This window comes from Hemitrygon akajei, chromosome 3 (assembly GCF_048418815.1).
Source record: "Hemitrygon akajei chromosome 3, sHemAka1.3, whole genome shotgun sequence".
Taxonomy (NCBI): domain Eukaryota; kingdom Metazoa; phylum Chordata; class Chondrichthyes; order Myliobatiformes; family Dasyatidae; genus Hemitrygon; species Hemitrygon akajei.
The window spans coordinates 99,915,243-99,935,383 of NC_133126.1; the positions used below are offsets into that span (position 1 = coordinate 99,915,243).

Consider the following 20,141-nt stretch of genomic DNA (forward strand, 5'->3'; position numbering starts at 1 on the left):
TCCTTGATGATAAATGCAGCTTTCCTGTGAGATCACTCCATTTAGGTTTGCTCAGTAGTGGGAAGGGCTTTACCCATGATGGACTGGGCAGTCTCCACTACTTTTTGTTGACTTTCCTCTTCAAGGGCATTAATGTTTCCATACCAGGCCATGATACAACCAATCAGTATACTCTGATCACCGTGCATCTACAAAAGTTTATAGAGGCTTGTCAAAGTTTTAAATGGCATGCCAAATCTTTGTAAACTTCTGAGAAAGTAGAGGCACTGCCGTGTTTTCTTTGTAATGGCACTTATCTACAAGACCCAGAACACTTCCTCTGAAATGATAACACTGAGGAATTTAAAGTGGCTGACACTCTCCACCTTTGATTTCCTAATAGGCACTAGCTCAGGGACCTCCGATTTCCTCCTCCTGTAGTCAGTAAACAGCTCTCTGGCTTTGCTAATGTTGAGTGAGAGGTTGTTGTTGTTGTGGCACCACTCATTCCAGATTTTCAATCTCCCTCCTGTATCCTGCTTTGTCAACATCTTTGATTCAGCCAACAGTGGTGCTGTTAGCAAAAGGTAATTATGGCATTGAAGCTGTGCTACAATTAAGAGCACCCTGATGTACGCACCTTCACTGCCTGGATTTTCCAGGATTGAGTGAAGAGTCTATGAAATGGTATCTCCTGTTGACCTGTTGTGACGGTAGGCAAAAAAGTGCAGATCCAAGTCACCCGTCAGACAGGAGTTGATATATTTCATCGTCATCCTCTAAAAGCATTTCTCAGTGCTTTACCGTAAGTGCTACTGGACAACTGTCACTGAGGCAGGTTACCACACTCTTCTTCAAGTTCAGTTTTCGTCATTCAATTGTACACATGTAAACCATTTCTCTGGACCAAGATGCACAACACAAAATAATGTTACCATAAATAATAATTTGCATTATGACACAAGTTAAAAAGTAAACAGTATGTGATGAGACCTGGATGTTGGCAGGGAGTTCAGTAGTCTTACAGCCTGGGGAAAGCAGCTGTTTCTCATCCTAACATTTTCTGTCCTAATGCTACGATATCTCCTGGCTGTTGGTGGAGTGGGGAGGAGGGGGTCAAAGAGATTGTTGGACGGATGAGAGGGATTATTGACATTGCTAAGGGTCCTGGTGTCTTGGATGGGTAGAAGAGAAACCTCCTCAGCAATCCTCACAATCCCCTGATGCTTTGCAATTCCTGTATCATAAGTTTCTTTTTTCTGTAATTTATTTTTTATTGAAGTTCATCAAACATTTCCATAAGATGTATTTCAAATATTGTACATATATAATCATATAGTCAGATGGTACATTGTTTCATTGCTTCAAGATTGTATATTTACTAATTGCTAATAAAGGACTGAACAAAGGATTCAACTTTTGGAACAATCATTATTGGAGCTGAAGGCATGTGATACAAGTATAACAAATCTGTGGGGTTGCTGGCAGTGGCAATTTGGTTTGGTTAGAATTGGCCACTACAGTGACCTTTCTGTCGATAAATCCAATCTCCAGTTACAGAGTGGGGTATTGAGACTCAGTGAGGACAATTTACCCACCAGCTTCTGACTGATGACTGTATTAAACACCAAGTTGAAAATTAGAAAACAGTACGCTGGCATGTGAGGCACCATTTTCCAGGTGGGATAGGATGGAGTGGAATGCTGGGATGAAGGCATCACCAGTGGACCAATTTGTGTGATAAGTGAACTGGAAAGGGTTCAGTGTAGCAGGAAGATGGTACCAGTATGACTGACGCAGACAGATATCTCAACACTTCTGAAGCAAGAGGTTAACGATATCAGTAAATGCTTCAGCAGTTAATCAGCACAGGTCTTCAGTACTCAGCCAGATACTTTCAGCGTGTTCACCATCCTGAACGATGCTCTCACGTCGATCTCGGAGACTGAAATCACAAGATCGTTGGGAGCTGTGGGAGTTTGTGAAGGTGCCTCCATATTTTGCCGGTCAAAGCAAGCATAAAAGATTGTGAAAGATTGGAGATAAAAAAAGGTCCAGGTGACGATGCAGTCCTAAGATTGGCCATCACCAAGATTGGCTCTGTCATAGACACATTACTTAGAATTGTCCAGATCATGGCTGATTCTATATCTCAGTTCTATTTTCCTGAACTATCCTCATATCCCTTGATTCTCACAATATCCAGAAATCTATCCATGAATAAACTCAATGTCTGAGCCTCCACAGATCTCCAGGACAGAAAATTCCAATGATTCACCACTCCAAAGGAATGTCTCCCTATCTCACTCTTTTATGTCCTACCCCTTACTCTGAGATTATCATTTCTACTTTTTAGGATCCTCAGCCAGGGAACACATTCTTCCTACATCCATCCATCAAGCCCAGTAAAAATATATTGCAGTGAGAATACCCCTTCTACACTCTGGAGAATAATGGCTTAACCATCATTCAGCAAATCCACCATCCTGGGGAACAGTCTGGTGAAGTTTTGCTGTGCTGTCCCATCACAAGCACATTCTTTTATTTAAGTAAGAGACTAAAAATCTGCAGAATACTACAGATTATAGGCTCACCAAGATCCTGCATAATTGTCTGCACCATGTAAAATCAACTAAGCTCCTCATCAACCATCCCCCTTCAGTGTGGATTCTGTCCATCCAAAGTCAATGGATTGCACAACTCCAAATGCAGGGAGCAGCACAAGCTACTAAAGATGACTTTCTCCAAAGACGACTACCCCGAATACTGCTTCTGCAAAATCTTCTAAAGAATACGCAAACACTGTCAGCAGATAAACTTATTATCAAAGCCATATACTACAGAGATTCTAACTAATGTATCTACAACAGAACCAGTTGTAGGGCTGCATTTTCACCCAGACATCTCTTTGTCCCCAACCTCTCCAGCTACATTGTTGCATTTTGCCTCCAACATTCCACAAGAATGGAGCTGATCTATGGAACTAATTGGAAACTTCTGAGCTATGGTGACTGTAGACTGAGGTGCACTGTCAACTCATTACTCTGTCCATAAGACAAGATACTAATGGGTACTAAGCTGTACCCTGACAAAAAAAAGATTTATGGAGCAGCCTAGAAAATGCAGACCATTTCCCTCATCTGGGAAATCACTTTTCAACTAAACCAAACAATAATGAAATTCACAACTACTTTGGCTGGAACAACACAGCTTTTGGTGTTTTGAAGGAAGTGTCTGAAGGTTGAGACCTCAATTCCTGTTTGGAACTTGGAATCTACTGGGTCACGGTGATCCCTGCACTCCAGAAACTTGACCTACTACCCCGAATACTGCCTCAGCAAAATCTTCTAAAGAATACGCAAACACTGTCAGCAGTATCCTCAGGCTAACATCCCTAATTACACTCCATTGGGCAAGCCAGAACATTTGCATGCCTAACACCAAACTCCTAAAGCACTCGGGAGAAGGAAAAAATTAGCATGCAGAGAAAACGATTCAAAGATGTGACTTCAAAAGAAAATGCACCAACTCAACTCCAAGGAATTGTCTTATGGAATGCCTGGCCCATAAACACTCAAAAAAGCATTCAGGATGACTGAGAACCTTGAGAGCACAAAGAATCCCAGCGTAAACAGCAGAGGAACGGACCATTTCACAATCTACACACATGCCCATTGGCCACTACCTTCTCCACTTGGATAGTGTCTGTGGTCTCTTCAGTCACCTCATCACCCAAAGAATTGGAGAAGGAGCAAGTCATACTCAATCCAGGACTATCTTAAAGATTTTTGCACAAACATATTTATGCTCAAATCTTCTCACAAGTAAGACAAACATACCGTTTGCTTTGGTAATCACTTACAGCACCTGCATGTTGGTTTTCTGTGATGTGTGTACAAGTACACCCAGATTTTCTTTGAACATCAGCATTATCCAATCACTCCTATTTGAAAGATCCTGTTTTTCAGTCTGAGAAACCAAAGTGGATGGCTTCACATTTTTCCAAAATGTATTCCATCAACCAAATCCTTCCTCACTCACTCAATCTGTAGCCCCTTAAGATTTATTTATATCCCCCTCCCTACTTACAATCCCACTTAGTTTTAATTCTTCAGGAAAAATGTGACACTTGATCTCTTTAACCAAACTACTGAAATATACTGTGAATAGCCAAAAACTAATCTCTGCTTTTCCTCACCAATCACAGTCTGTCGATCTTTCTGTCTCTTAACTAATTTTCAATCCATGCCAATACACTTACCCCGGGTTCCACGTGTTTGAACTTTGTTAACCAGACCTTACAGGAAGTCTTCGGAAGATCTAAATACAGCAAGCTCATCCACAAGTCCCCTTGTATATATTCTACCACGCACATCATCAGTGTTGAATTCTAATAGGTTAACAAATCTATGTGACTGGTAGAATAGACGACAATTTCCTTTTCATAACTACACGTCAATTTTACAGACTCCCATTATTTTTTTCTAGCTTATCCTTTATTACATAGTCCTGCATTTTCTTGACTACTGCTCTCCCTCTTTCTTGCTTAAATAATGAGGCTGTCCCTTCTGGTCTTAGACTCTGCCAGAGGAAACATCCTCTCCATTTCCACTCTATCAAGACCTTCACCATTCAATAGGTTTCAATTAGGTCACCCCTCATTCTTCTGAATTCTAGTGAATATAGGCCCAGAGCCATCAAACACTATTCGTATGACAAGCCATTCAATCCTGGAATCTTTTAAAGTGCATGACCACACATTTCCCAAGACTATGCTCCATCTGTCATTTCTTTGCCCATTCTCCTTATCTGTCTAAGTCCTTCTGTAGCCTACTTCCTCAAAACTACCAGCCCCTCCACCTATCTTCATATCATCTGAAAACTTTGCAACAAGCTCCAGAGCTTATTATCTGTTACTTGTGAAGCGGGGTGCCGTGCGCAATCATAATCGATTGAAAATGGACTTGGGAGCATGGAGGAACATCGGGAAATCTCCAAGACGACCTTCTTCGTTGCTGCTGCTGTTGTGAGGTCCGGGACTCTGCTGGGAAGAACAGGCCCCCAGTTCTCGGGGTCGCATTGTCGATGGCCGTTGTTAGGGCCGTCTTAATACGCTCGGCAGAGGATGGTGCTCGGAGAAGCTGTGCTGGAGGGGATGGTTGTCGGCTCGGAGGTTCGACGGACTCGGAGTCCGCTGCGGTCAGGTCGCTTTCGGTGTGTGCTGCGTCTGTGAGGCTGAGTCAGGCGACGCCGTGGAAGTCCATAGCGGGGTATTCCCTTCTGCCACCGGCGTGGGATGGCGAGTCTGTCGGGACCCTGGGGACTTGTGGAAACAGTGTGGTGATTTTTTTTAAACTTATAGTCCTTTAACATCTTTGGACTATTTTTACTGTGCCCATAGTCTTTTTTTTAATCAATTATGCTATTGTTTGCACTGTTGTAACTATGTGGTTTTGTGCAGGTCTTGTAGCTTTAGTTTTTGGTCTTGTTTGTCTGGTGGATTTGGAGCTCCTTTCCGGGGAACGCGCTAAGACGGTAGCGCGATATTAATACGCAGCAGCCTCTCCGGACTCTGGATTGGGGATTGCCAAACGTTATGTGGATTTTCTAGTTTAGTCTGTTCTGTCATATGCTTTTGTGATATCATTCTGGAGGAATGTTGTCTCATTTTTTAACTGCATTGCATTTGTGGTTTCTAAATGACAATAAACTGAATCTGAATCAAAGCCATCAATTCCATCATCCAAGTCATTGGCATACAACTAAAAAAACTCAACACAGACCCCTGTGGAACATTACTAGTCACCGACAGCCAGTCAGAAAAGGCTTCTTTTATTTCTACTCTTTAGCTCCTGCCAATCAGCCACTGCTTTATCCATGCGAGAATCTTTCCTGTAATACCATGGGCTCATAGAATGTTAAGCCACCTCATGTGTGGCACCTTGTCAGGTTTTCAAATTCTGGACCTTTACTGCACTGAGGAACTCATTGTGATCTGTCATATGCTATCTACATAAAGTTCAATGATGACTTTTATTTTTACTCTGTAGTGAGAGCCACTGGGCTTGAGCTCACCAATTTTCCACATGGTAGAGGTCAGGTTTTCTGCATCCTGAGCAGGGTGACCACATTTGACCATAGCAATGCTGATCTATGAGATCCTTCCTTGATCCCATCCTGAATGATAATAGGAAAGGGTTTACCTATTATTCTCAAACTGGACACACTCCCCTTCAGCCATTTCCCAACTTACTACTTTGTCCTGACCCAGTCCCCAGCCACAACCCCTACTCCTTGGGCTTTATGCAGGCAGAATCGCCTCAGTACATAGGAAGGATATCTTGCCCACACTGCTCTGGGGTCATCCATTTGGGGGGGGGGGGGGTAGAGAGAAGGAGTGGGAGCCAGCAAAACTGGGGGTTTCAGTGGTGTGCACACCAAAGGCAAATGGAGCCAAGATGGAAGGGGGTGTGGAGGTAGGGGAAACTGGAGTGGCAAGTCAGAGATCACAAGGGCTGCAGTGAGGTGAGGTTAAAGAAAAATGCCCAGATCAAAGGGGCATCCAGGGATGGATATCAGAGATATCCAGGGGCTGGAGTGAGGAAGGGTCAAATGCAACAGGAATTTCTATTTGCAAAAATAAATAAGGAGTTGCTAAACATCAGTCTAGTATCAGAATACCCTTTTAGAGTTGACAATGTCCAGGGGCTATTGTAATCATTAAAGTGGCCAAAGTACATGCTGGTTTCATTACTGTCTTGTGCTCTATTTTATCCATTTGGAAAGATGGTCAAAAATGGCCTTAGTCGCCATTATCTGGGGAAGACAAACAACTCGGCTTTACTGATTATACTGAACAGTACAATTCCTGAGTCCGCCAGATCCTGCAAAGTGTCAGTGACCCAGACATGCAATTGGAACCACAGTACTTTAAATCTGCAGCCTGAAAAATGTTAACTCATGTATGTCTATGGTGATCGATGCCTGTTTTAAATCAGGTGCATTCCCATACGACGAAGAGGATACTTGAGTGTTAACTTGTTTCTGGCAAATGACATGACTTTCAGCATCTTTTCAAGTCTAGCGCACAGTTAGGCTGAAGTGATGTTCCACATCAAGTCCAATACAACACATAAAATCAGCCACCAAAAGTAATACTTTCCTTCTATCAAAATGTGCTAGTTAAATACTTGTTAGTATCTACCCCAGTGAGGCAGCCATTAATGTCAATATGTTGTTCACACCTACAGAGGAACAGGTGTGAACGTTGTATCCGCTCTCCTTACATGATGTATGTTAAAAATGGCATCTAGTCAGCCAAATAATTTCATTGGCACTCCTTCCATTCTCCCCTCGGGCATTCAGATACTGCACTGACAACTGAAAGTGGCAGCCTTCTCTGTTCAACCCTAACCAGCTACATTTCACAAATACTTTCACATGTCCAAAGTAGAGGGAATGAGAAATATTTAAAGAAACACCAAAGGCATCAAATTCATTTCTACGTGATAGCTTTCCACTGGTGTGTTCCACTAGGATATTAGCCCACTGAATTTGCAGTACATCATTTTCACAAGTGGAGGATTAATGTGGTTGACTCGCTAAAAGAACCGTTGAGAAGTAATCCCTCCCTTCTGGAATTGCTTAACGCATGTGGTCACTTTAATGTGTCATTTCACATTAGTTCTACCGGATTAAAATAATTTTCTAATTTACAGACCAACTGGCTAAGGAATGGCAGATGAAGCTTGATTCAGATAAATGTGAGGTATTACATTGTGATATGACAAAGCAGATAAATGGTAGGGCCCTGGAGAGTGCCGCACAGCAGAAGATATGAAGATATGAAGATAGCCATAACCCTAACCCTAACGCGGGCCCTAACCCTAACCCTAACCCAGGTATGAAGATAGTGGCAGCACAGTTAGACAGGTTGGTGAAGGCATTTAACAGCTTTCCTTCATTGGTTAGACTATTGAATACAAGAGTTAGGATCTCATGTTACAGCCATGCAAGATATTAGTAAGCCACATTTGGAGAACTATGTACAGTTCTTGTCACCTTGTAATAGGAATGATATCATCAAACTGCAAAGGTACAAAAATGATTTATGAGGATATTACTGGGATAAGAGGGTTTACATTTCCGAGTAGGCTAGGACCAGTGTCCCTGAAGCATAGGATGCTGAAGGATGACCTCATGTAGAGGGTTACAAAATCATAATGGGCATAGACAAGGTGAATAGCCACAGTCCTTTCCTCAAGGCAGGGGAGTCAAAAGCTTGAGGGCACAGTTTAAAGCAACATAACTGAGGAGTAATCTTTTCACGCAGAGGTGGTATATATATGGAAGGAGCTGACAGAGGAAGTGATAGAGTACAATTATGACAGTTTAAAAGACATTTGCATATGAATATACAAATTTGTATATGAATATATATACATTTGTATATGAATAGGAAAAGTTTAACTGACCAGTTGGGCACAAGGGCTTGTTTCTGTGCTGGATAATTCCATGACTTAATGCTTGACTGGCCTTGAATGCTGGCAACATTTGAATTCACAACTTCCAGCCAATTACAAAACTACAGCACAGTGCAGGCCATTTGGCCCATGATGTGCCAATCTTTTAATTTACTTTAAGATCAAACCAACCCCTTCTTCCCATTTAGTTCTCCATTTTTCTTTCATCCAAGTGTCGACTTAAGTGTTTCTTAAATGCCCTGAATGTATCGACCTCTACCACCATCCCTGGCAGAGCATTCCAAACACTCACCACTCTGTGTAAAAGAGAAACTGATTATCTCCCCTATACTTTCCTCAAACCACCTCAAAATTGTGCCCCCTAGTATTAGCCATTTCCACCCTGTGAAAAAGTCTCTGGCTATCCACTCCAGTTATGCTTATCATCTTGTACATCCCAGTCAAGTCAACTCTCATTCTTCTTCACTTCAAAAAGCCCTAGCTCACTCAACCTATCCACATAAAAAGGTTTCTTCTGCACCCTCTCTAAAGTTTCTACACCCTTCCTATGTTGTTGTTGTTGTTGTTGTTCGTCCTTCGGAGTCGAAGATGACCATGACTTCAGTCAGGTGGAGGGTTTGTGACTGCGGGTCCGGAGGTGACTGGTGAGGCCAAACCGGGCCCTGAAAGCTCGCCCACATGTGGGACACATGAGGGTAGGTGCTGCAGTGGAAGTGGAGGTAGCTCAAGCCTTTAGCGCGGTGCATTTCCTCTGAGCCTCTGCAGTGCGTCTGATTTCTGCTGCATACGCTCCTTTAGTGGTCCTGCTCCACCAGGTTGGGTGGTCCAGAGCAAGCGATTCCCAGCTACTGGGATTGATGCTGAGGTCTTTGAGGGACACTTTGAGGCAGTCTTTGAAATGTTTCTTCTGCCCTCCACCTGAGCTTGCCCTGGCTCAGCTCTCCATACAGCAGCTGTTTTGGTAGTCAACTGTCAGACATCCTGACGACATGACCAGCCCATCTGGCTTGGGCTTTCTGTAGGAGAGTGTAGACGCTGTGGGTGCTAGCCCGCTCTGGGACCTCCGTGTCTGGGACTTTGTCCTGCCATCGTACATGGAGAAGTCTGCGGAGGCAGATCAAATGGAAGTGGTTGAGCTGTTTAGTATGTCTGCTGTAGACAGTCCAGGTCTTGCTGGCATAGAGGAGGGTGGTGAGAACCACTGCTCGGTAGACCTTCAGCTTGGTGGTAAGGCTGAGTCCTCTCCGCTCCCATACATTCTCACGGAGTCTCCCAAAGGCGGCACTGGCTTTGGCAATTCTGTTGCTGATCTCTGCATCTATGTTCACCACTCGTGATAGAGTACTGCCCAGATAAGTAAAGCTGTCAACTGCCAGTAGCTACTGCCCCTTTACTGTGATGTGTGGTTCCTGGTAAGGCTTTCCGGGTGCAGGCTGGTACATAACTTCGGTCTTTTTGGTGCTGATTGGACTTACAATCAGCACCCTTCCTATAATGAGGTGACCAGAACTGACATAATATCCCAAGTATGGTCTAACCAGGGCTTTATGGAACCACATTATCTCGTGGCTCTTGAACTCAGCCAACACACCTATCAATTTGCCCATAACTTCGAGGAATCTATGGATGTAGTCCCCAAGATCCCTCTGCTCCTCCACATTGCTAAAATCATGCCATTATCCCTGTATTCTGCCTTCAATGTTGACCTTCCAAAGCGAATCACTTCACATTTCTTCGGCTTGAACTTCATCTGCCACTTCTCAGTCCAGTTCTGCACCTGTCAATGACCCGTTGCAACCTACGACAACCTTCTATACTACCCACACCACCAACCTTTGTGTCATCTGCAAATTTATTAACCCACCCTTCCACTTCTTCATCCAAGTCATTTATAAAATTCACAAAGGTTAGCGGTCTCAGAACAGATCTCTGTAGAAAACTACGGGTCACCGACTTCCAAGGAGAATACGCTCCATCTTGACCACTCTCCGTCACAAGGCCAAGGTCCCCTGGACCCAATAACTCTTGACTTTCTGAATGAGCCTACCATGGTTGAATGCCATTTAAAATCCATACACACATTTACTGCTCTACCTTCAGCAATCTGTTTTGTCATATTCTCAAAAAAATTCAATCAGGCTCATAAGGCATGACCTGCCCCTCACAGCCTATTCATAATCGGACATGCTTCTCATAAATTCCATCTATGAGAATTCTCTCAGAGTTTCCCCTCTCACTGGTCAAAAATTCCTAGGGTTATCCTTACTCCCTTTTTTGAACAAAGGAATAACATTTACCTTCCCCCAATAACCTGATACCACTACTGTGGCCAGTGAGAACATAAAGATCATCACCAACTGTGCAGCAATCTCTTCCATCGCTCCAAGCAGTAATTTGGGGTATATCCCTTATAGCCACAGGAACTTGTCTATTCTAATGTTTTTCAAAAGTTTCAAAACATCCACTTTCCTAACATTGACATGTCCCACAACATCAGCCTGCTTTACAAATGTTTATGTCCCTCTCACTGGTAAACATGAAAGGAAAGTATTCATTCAGGATGTCTCCTAGCTTCTCCAACTCCAGGCACATATTTCCTCTTCTATCCATGATCAGTCCTACCATCACTCTAGTCACCTTCCTGTTCTTCACCTGGGCGTTTTCCTTAATTCTACTTGCCCCTTTCGAGCTCTCCTTAAGTCCATTCTTCAGCTCCTTCATGGCTACCTTGTAATTTTCTAAAGCCCTGTCTGATTCTTGCTTCCTAAACCTTAATCATCCTCTTCCTAAATCTTTCTTCCTCTTTATGGTGTTATCACAGAGCTACAATATAACCAATAAAGTGAAACTAAGTGGACATTTCTTTCAAAGGTCTGCACAGGTACAATGGACCAAATGATCTCTTAATGCCATATGATTTTGTTTCTTCCGTTTTTTTTGCCAGTATTCTCTAGGCCTCAGAAGTTATTGATCTTTACTGCAACAATCATTAGAATGAGGGAAGAACAAGAATGTTTAAATCTGAACTTGAGCTACACGAGCATTTAGATTTATCAGTTCCCAAACTGTCATAATGCCGAAATGTCAGTTAAAGACACATCCAAACTAAGAACTACCAGGATGAAGAACATCTGCTTATTCAGGTTGGTGTGGGGTGCAGTGGGAAATGCCTGCTTCTTCTGCACAACAGTGACACTGTCACACTGTCCCATATACATTGTGTGGGTCCATTCAGTGTTTGTTAGCCTGCTGTTGGATGTATTCCTGTGTCGTGGCCTGCGTTTAATTATACAGTAAATAGAAATCACTGCAAAGCAAACGAGATATACAGCACTTTAAACCATTTGAATGATGACTGTTGAAATCCCGCTCTCCTAGTGAATGCGAATTTAGTTTTTCTCTCTGAAAATGCTGACGCAGCCATTACATTCCCAGTTAAAATGTAAAACACTTTCCACTTAAAATGTAAAACAAAATTTTAAAACTGGCTTGTATTCCCTGGAGTACAAAAGATTGGGGAATAATGTAATTGAGATGATAATCAAAGGAGCTAACAATGCAGGTGATAAGAAACTATTTCTTCTGGTAAGTAAATGTAGAACAGGAGGGCATCAAATCAACATTAAAACAAAGTCATTATGTAACTTCATGGAGAAACCTTTGAACAAACCACAATTGTTGCTGAAAGTAAAAATGTCGGTATTATGTTTGATTGATTTATATTAGGTCTGATATTAAGGATTATGGAACTCAGACAGGCACAGATCAACAATGATCTATTGAATCAAAGGCACTGATTCAATGGCAAATCATCTTAGTATTCCAAAATCAATCAAGTGAAATTTTAAAAGTCCTTACCTCATGATTCGCCGTATTCCAGGAGATGCCGAGATGATTGTGGAAGTAGTATAATGGCTAAACCAAATGGTTTGATTACTGTAGACTGCTTCAGAGGCTAGCTTTGATAATTCAGCCATCTTGTTCTGTGAAGAACATATATTCCTAAATTATAACTTGCTAAGCTCCTAACCAGATACACTTTCCAGCTACATGACTCCTCATCCCAGCCCTTTAGAGCAGACTGTATCCTTAAACTGGAATTTGTAAGATGCAGTTGACTGCATTGCAGTGATACGTGCTTTGGCTTGCAAGCTGGTGCCCACACAGCAAAGAGAAGGAATATATATCTGTAGTTGACAATTGCAGGATGCCCAAAAGGACTGCATCTAGTGTATGACTGCAGTTGTACAGTCACTGATAAAATACTGAGAAATGCATAAGCCAATACTTGCACACCAAAGTTCAAAAAAAGCAATAAGATCATTGTGTTTCCGGTATCCAAAGAATAAATGTTGATTCCAACTTTATAAACCCTTTGCTTTTGTTTGATTCCCGACTTTCAAGCATGCACATTTGGCTGGGAGGAATGAGGGGTTTTACCTTAAGAAATACAATACCTTCAATGGTAGAACACTGCAATAGAATTGGCAGTCTCAATTATATTCTTCAGTCATTTGGGACTCGAACATAGCACATTCCAGTTTAATCAATCTCACTTAAACAGACAAGTTCATCTTTGCAATATTAATGATTTTGAGAGCTTGCTGTGTCAAATCTCACACTTTCCAATGTTACAACAGGGACTACACTTCACAATGCTTCACTGGCTGTGAAGCACTTTGAGACGTCTAAGACTGTGGACGGTACTAAATTTAAAATCTTTTTTTATTTCATTCAATGCATGTTCTATTTATTCCTTCCTCATAATAAATAGGCTATTTTCGTCATTAGTAGAATATTATTGTCAACTGCTGTAAATATACAAAGGGATGAATCAACACATGTGAGGTAGGCAGGCCTGCCAGATCAAATTGGGAAACTCCAGGGTCAAGGTCAGTAGGAGTGCCTGGGATGTAATGTAAGGTTTACAATAACAGCTACGTTTGGATCTCTGAACTGCTGAAACGCAGCAGTTTGTATCCAGAAATATTAAGGAATGCTGGTGAGATAAAGATATTGATGAAGAGTAGGCATTGGATACGAAAGTAGTTACAAAGATGCAGAGAAATTACTTTAGTTGGAGGGTGGTAAATCTGTGGAATTTATTGCCATGAGCGGCTGTGAAGGCAAAGTCATTGGCTGCATTTAAGGCACAGATAGATAGGTTCTTGATTAGCCAGGGTATCAAAGGCTATGGGGAGAAGGCAGGTGAGTTGGGATGACTGGAAGAATTGGATCAGCCATGATTGAATAGCAGAGCAGACTCGATAGGCCAAATGGCCTGCTTTTGCTACTATATCTTGAAGAACTTCTAAGACCAGCTGAAAGAACAAATGTATTTCCATATTTCTTCCTGGATCATTACCATCTTACTTGGGTCAGTTATTGCTGACTGATACTCTAAAGAATGAGAGGTACAACACAGCTTCCAGTGAAGCTGTCTGAGAATGTGAAGTCAAATTTCAAAATCAGAGGTTCCTACAGTCCTACCCAGGAGCTATGCAGTTGCATTTTGGTTTAACTCTCGGCAGAACACAGTTGAGTACCTTACTGGGTGCCTGAACACTCTTTAGGAAATTCGCCTCCTGACCTTCCAGTGGAATTTTCAATTAAGTGCCTGCTTTCCAACATAAAACTCCCCACTTTGCCCTGATCCAATTTCACCCATATACTGTATATCCACGTGTTTCTCACCTGATTCAACAACCCAAAGAAATTGAATGGTCTTTTGGGGCCAGGGCTTGGAGTGGCATCGACACAGATGAAGGAGTAATTTCCAAAATGAGTCTGATGTACATAATGGAAGGAACCTTCCCTTTTAAATGCTGAGTATTTCCTGTGGACAGAGCAGTATAAAGCTGTTAGTTATGATATGTATTAATTATGTTTTTATAAAGTCAGTCCCAGGGAGTTTATTTTAATTGTTATACAAAATCATGTGTTAGTAATCATGAATTATATGAAACACTGCAGCCCACACATTTGTTACTGGTCCAATATACAAACCCCATTTCCAGAAAAGTTGGAATATTTTCCAAAATGCAATAAAAACAAAAATCTGTGATATGTTAATTCACGTGAACCTTCATTTAACTGACAAAAGTACAAAGAAAAGATTTTCAATAGTTTTACTGACCAACTTAATTGTATTTTGTAAATATACACAAATTTAGAATTTGATGGCTGCAACACACTCAACTAAAGTTGGGACAGAGGCATGTTTACCATTGTGTTACATCACCTTTCCTTTTAATATCACTTTTTAATCGTTTTGGAACTGAGGATACTAATTGTAGTAGATTTGCAATTGGAAATTTTGTCCATTCTTGCTTGATATAAGACTTCAGCTGCTCAACAGTCCATGGTCTCCGTTGTCTGATTCTCCTCTTCATGATACGCCATACATTTTCAATAGGAGGTAGATCTGGACTGGCAGCAGGCCAGTCAAGCACACGCACTCTGTGTCTACAAAGCCACGCTGTTGTAGCCCGTGCAGAATGCAGTCTGGCATTGTCCTGCTGAAATAAGCATGGAGGTCCCGGGAAGAGACGTCGCCTTGATGGCAACATATGTCTCTCTAAAATCCTAATATACACCTCAGAGTCAATGGTACCTTCACATACATGCAACTCACCCATGCCGTGGGCACTGATGCACCCCCGTACCATCACAGATGCTGGCTTTTGCACCTTTCACGGATAACAATCAAGATGGTCGTTTTCATCTTTGGCACGGAAAACTTGACGTTTTTTCCGAAAACTGGCTGTAATGTGGACTCATCTGACCACAGCACATGGTTCCACAGTCTTTCGGTCCATCTGAGATGAGCTTGGGCCCAGAGAACTCACCGGCGTTTCTGCATTGAGTTGTTGTACGGCTTCCTCCTTGCGTAATACAGTTTCAAGTTGCATTTCTGGATGCAGCGACGGACTGTGTTAAGTGACAATGGTTTTCTGAAGTACTCCCAAGCCCAGGTGGCTATAATTATCACATTAGCATGACGGTTTCTTAGGCAGTGCCGCCTGAGGGCTTGAAGATCACGCGCATTCAACAGTGGTTTCTGATCTTGTCCTTTACTCACTGAGATGTCTCTGAATTCTCTGAAGCTTTTCACAATATTATGTACTGTAGATGTTGAAAGACCTAAATTCTCCGCAATCTTGCATTGGGAAATGTTCCTTTTGAACTGACTAACAATTCTCGCACAAATTTTGGCACGAAGGGGTGAGCCACGACCCATCCTTGCTTGCAAAGACTGAGCCTTTGATGGACGCTACTTTTATACCCAATCATGATACCTCACCTGCTACCAATTAGCCTGCTTAATGTGGAGTCTTCCAAACCGGTGTTACTTGAATATTCTGTGCACTTTTCAATCTTATTTTAACTCTGTCCCAACTTTTGTTGAGTGTGTTGCAGCCATCAAATTCTAAATTTGTGTATATTTACAAAATACAATTAAGTTGGACAGTAAAACTATTGAAAATCTTTTCTTTGTACTTTTGTCAGTTAAATAAAGGTTCACGTGAATTAACATATCACAGATTTTTGTTTTTATTGCATTTTGGAAAATATCCCAACTTTTCTGGAAATGGGGTTTGTAGTTCCTTCATTCAAAAAGAAAAAGAGAAGCAATCTAGGTGGTGAAGAAGGCATGTCATACTTACCCTCATCAGTCAGTGAATGGAATACAATTTTACAGCTGTACCAGATGCTGGCAAGACTGCAGTTGGATTACTGTGTACAGTTCTGGCATTCCAGGAGGATATGATTAAGCTGTAAAGGGTGTTAAAATGTTGCTGGGAGTGGATAGGCTGGGACTAAACTTGTAGGTAGAGTCAGTTGGTGAGAAAAGTAAATTCATTTCAAGAGGTCTACAATACAAGAGCAAGCATGTGATGCTGAAGCTTTACAAGGCCCTGGTGAGGCCTCACCTTGAGTATTGGGAACAGTTATCGACTCCTCATCTAAGAAAAGATGCACTGACACTGGAGAGGATTCAGAGGACGTTCACAAGGATGATTCTGGGAATGAAGGGGTTATCATACAAGGAACATTTGATAGCTCTGGTTCTGTACTCACTGGAATTTAGAAAGATGAGATGGTATCTCAACGAAACCTTCTGAACGTTGAAAGGCCTAAACAAAGTAGATGAGGAAAGGATGTTTCCCAACATGGGGGGAGTCTAGGACAAGAGGGCACAACTTCAGGGTAGAGGGGCATTCATTTAAAACAGAGATACGAAAAAATTTCTTTACCCAGAGGGTGGTGAATTTGTGGCCGCAGACAGCTGTGGAGGACAACTCATTGGGTGTATTTAGAACAGAGCTCGATAGGTTCTTGATTAGACATGGCATCAAAGGTTACAGGGAGAAGGCTGGGGAGTGGGTCTAAGGAGAGGAAAAAAGGATCAGCCATGATTGTATGTTGGAGCAAACTTGATGTGCGAAATGGCATAAATTTGCTCCTATGTCTTATGAACTGTTTTCCCTAGAGCTTAGGAGGCAGAGGAGATGACCTTATACAAGCTTTATAAATTACAGAATGATGAGGTGCCAGTCACTTTCCCTGAGTAAGGGGAGTCTGAAACTACAGGGCACGAGTTCAAAGTAAGATGGGCACAATTTGAAGGGAACTTGAGGGGCAATCTCTCTCCCCACAGAAGGTTCAAAGTCAATTTATTATCAAAGTACATATATGTCACCACATATAACCCCAAGATTCATTTTCTTGCAGGCATACTCCACAAGTATAAGAAAAACAATAGAATCAATGAAGGACCATACCCAAGAGGACGAACAGCCAATGTACAAAAGACAACAAACTGTGCAAATTCAAAAAGAAAGAAATAATAATAATAATAAATAAATAAGAAATAAATAGAGAACGTGAAAGGAAGAGGTACAGTCAAGAAATTTAAAGTTACTGATCCTCTCCTTCTCTGATCCCCTGATGAGGACAGTGCCGGTCAGCCAACTCAAATATGGCACTGGAGTTGTGCTCAGCAAATAGAGCAAGGGACTAAGCACACAGCCTTGTGGTGCATCTGTGCTGATGGAGATCGTGGAAATGTTGTTGCCAATCTGAACTGGCTAGTGTCTGCAAGTGACAAAACAGAGGATCCAGTTACACAAGGAGGTATTGAGTCCTCGTTCTTTGAGCTTATTGATTAGTTTTGAGGGGATGATGGTATTGAATGCTGAGATGTGTCCATCAGATGATCCTAATGTATGCACCTTCACATGTTCCAGGGTTGAGCCAATGAAATGGCATCTGCTGTTGGGCAAGTAGAAAGAGCTGCCAGAGGAAATGATTGATGCAGATACATGAACGGTAAGGTCTGAAGGGATATGGACCAAACACAGACAAATGGGATGAGTTCAGATAGGCATTTGGGTTATATTGGGCCAACAGGTGTGCTTCCAAGTTGTACAGCCCTATGATATTCAATCAGCTGAGTATTTCCATTATTTTCTGCTATTTTCCGTAATTCAAACATATGTAGTGTTAGCGTTCTATGTTCTATAAACGAGATGCTGAAAGATGAGGTTACAAGCAGATGGATCGAATTCGTATTAAAAAGCAAAGCATTTGGGGGGGAATGGGAGGGAAGGGGGTGTTGCACCTGCTTCTAGTTCAGATGTTTCTATGTGTACTTCAATGGTGATGGTATCCTTGTGAAATGAATAATTGAACTGCCATAATAGAAGTTTAGCCCCGATGTAAAACCTAACTGACCTCAACCCAGCAGTTTGTAGTGTTCCCACACAGTTCCAGAGGCCTGAATTAAATCCTGATCTACAATACTGTCTGTATGGCATTTGCACATTTTCTGTAACTATGTGAATTCCCACAGGTGCTCTGGTGTCCTCCAACAATACCCCACAAAGATAAGTACATTGCTTGATCAAACCCTTAATTGGCAAAAGATTTAAAAGGCATTTGATGGGCACCAGACTGAGAATAAACTGTAGGGCTACAAAGAAATAAAATGGAACTGATGGAATTGCTCTGTGGCAAGCTGGCATATACATAATAGGATGAACACAGGCATGAGAGAGAAACTAGCCAAAGTTGACTGAAAGGATACGCCAGCAGGGATGACAGTAAAATTGAAGTGGCAGGAGCTTTGAAGAATATCTCGGAAGTCACTGGATCATTTCATCCCAAAGAGGGAGCAGCATTCTAAGAGGAGGATGAGACAATCGTGATTGACAAGAAAAGCCAAAGACAGCATAAAAGCAAAAGAGAGGTAAAACAATACGTTAAAATTTGGCCGGAAGCTAGATAAGGAAGCCTTTAAAACTCAATTGAAGGCAACTAAACAAGCTATAAGGGGACACTATGAAAAATGAAGGTAAGCTAGCCAATAAATAATGGGAGGATACCAGATTTTTCAGATACAGAGAATAAAAGAGAGGCAAGAGTGGATATCAGACCACTGGAAAATGACACTGAAGAGTTTGTAACAAGGAACAAAGAAATGCTTGATGAACATTTACATCAGTCTTCACTGTGGAAGACACTAGCAACATGCCAGAAATTACAGAGAGTTGGGGAGCAGATGTGAGTGTAGGAGAAGATGCTTGGGAAGCTGAAAGGTCTGAAGGTGGCTAAGTCATCTGGACCAGAAGGACGACACCCCAGGGTTCTGAAAGAGGTACAGTATTGTGAAAAAGTCTTAGGCACATGCATAAAGCTAAGACACCCAAGACTTTTGCACAGTACTGTAGTAATCTTATGTGTTGCATTGTACTGTTACTGTAAAAGAAATTAATGATGTGAGTGATGATTTGGGTCTCTATTGTATTTTTATGGAACCCTATATCAGTATTCTTCCAGTTCATGAATCTGTAAAACCAACTACTTAAGTAGTTAAGTAAGTCAGTTTTTTAGCTTTCACATATTTCAATCCCTTATGATAAAACAAGTCAGCTGCATCTTGGTGAGATATTAGTGATGTTATACTGTCAAGTCACCAGGTTATTTCTGAAGTTCAGAAGAAGAGGGGCGTTGGGGGGGGGAGAGAGAAAATCATTCCAATCCAACATTGCTTGACATACTCATATCAGTATATGCATGGGTGATGGAGAAGATCAAAAGGCTTCTATCCCACTTTGTTCTCACTGATTAGCACTATTAAAGTTCATACAAAGGGTAACTAAGTAGGACGGTATCGAATGGTGCTGTTCCAGAGCCTTGTACAGTACTGTGCAAAAGTCTTAGGCACATATATATATATCAAGGGTGCCTAAGACTTTTGCACAGTACTGTAGTAATTGTGTGTATTGCACTGTACTGTTGCAAAAAAAAACAAATTCCATAACATATGTGAGTGATGATAAACCAGATTCTGATACGATTCTCTGTTGTGGATTGAGAGTGGGAAGGGGGCAGGGAGAGGGGAATCATGGTTGGGAAAAGGGGAAGTGAAAGGGGAAGTGGGAAGCACCAGAAAGACATGCTGTAATGATCAAAAAAACAACTGTTTGGAATCAAATGACTTTACCTCAAGTCTCAGGGCTGGTTTTGTCTACACCCAGACCACACCACCACTCCTTGCACTCTGCTGTTCAGTTCTGTTCATTTGGATTACCTAAGTATTTAGTAGACATGTTCACTTATCCTGTTATTCACGTGCCAAAGGAAAACGGGATTGTGGAATAAGAAAGTAGTAGC

At 41.8% G+C, this 20,141-nt stretch overlaps 1 protein-coding gene across 3 annotated transcripts in view; it reads right to left on the reverse strand.

Moving 5' to 3' along the window:
* tmem62 (transmembrane protein 62) overlaps positions 1 to 20,141 on the reverse strand; it is a 94,816-nt gene that overhangs the window by 47,566 nt on the left and 27,109 nt on the right. For all 3 annotated transcript variants that reach the window (XM_073040492.1, XM_073040491.1, XM_073040493.1), the window contains 2 exons: positions 14,157 to 14,298; positions 12,321 to 12,445 (listed from right to left, as the gene is read on the reverse strand). In XM_073040492.1, coding sequence (XP_072896593.1) covers positions 12,321 to 12,445; positions 14,157 to 14,298 — 267 coding nt within the window. The remainder of the gene's footprint in view (positions 1 to 12,320; positions 12,446 to 14,156; positions 14,299 to 20,141) is intronic.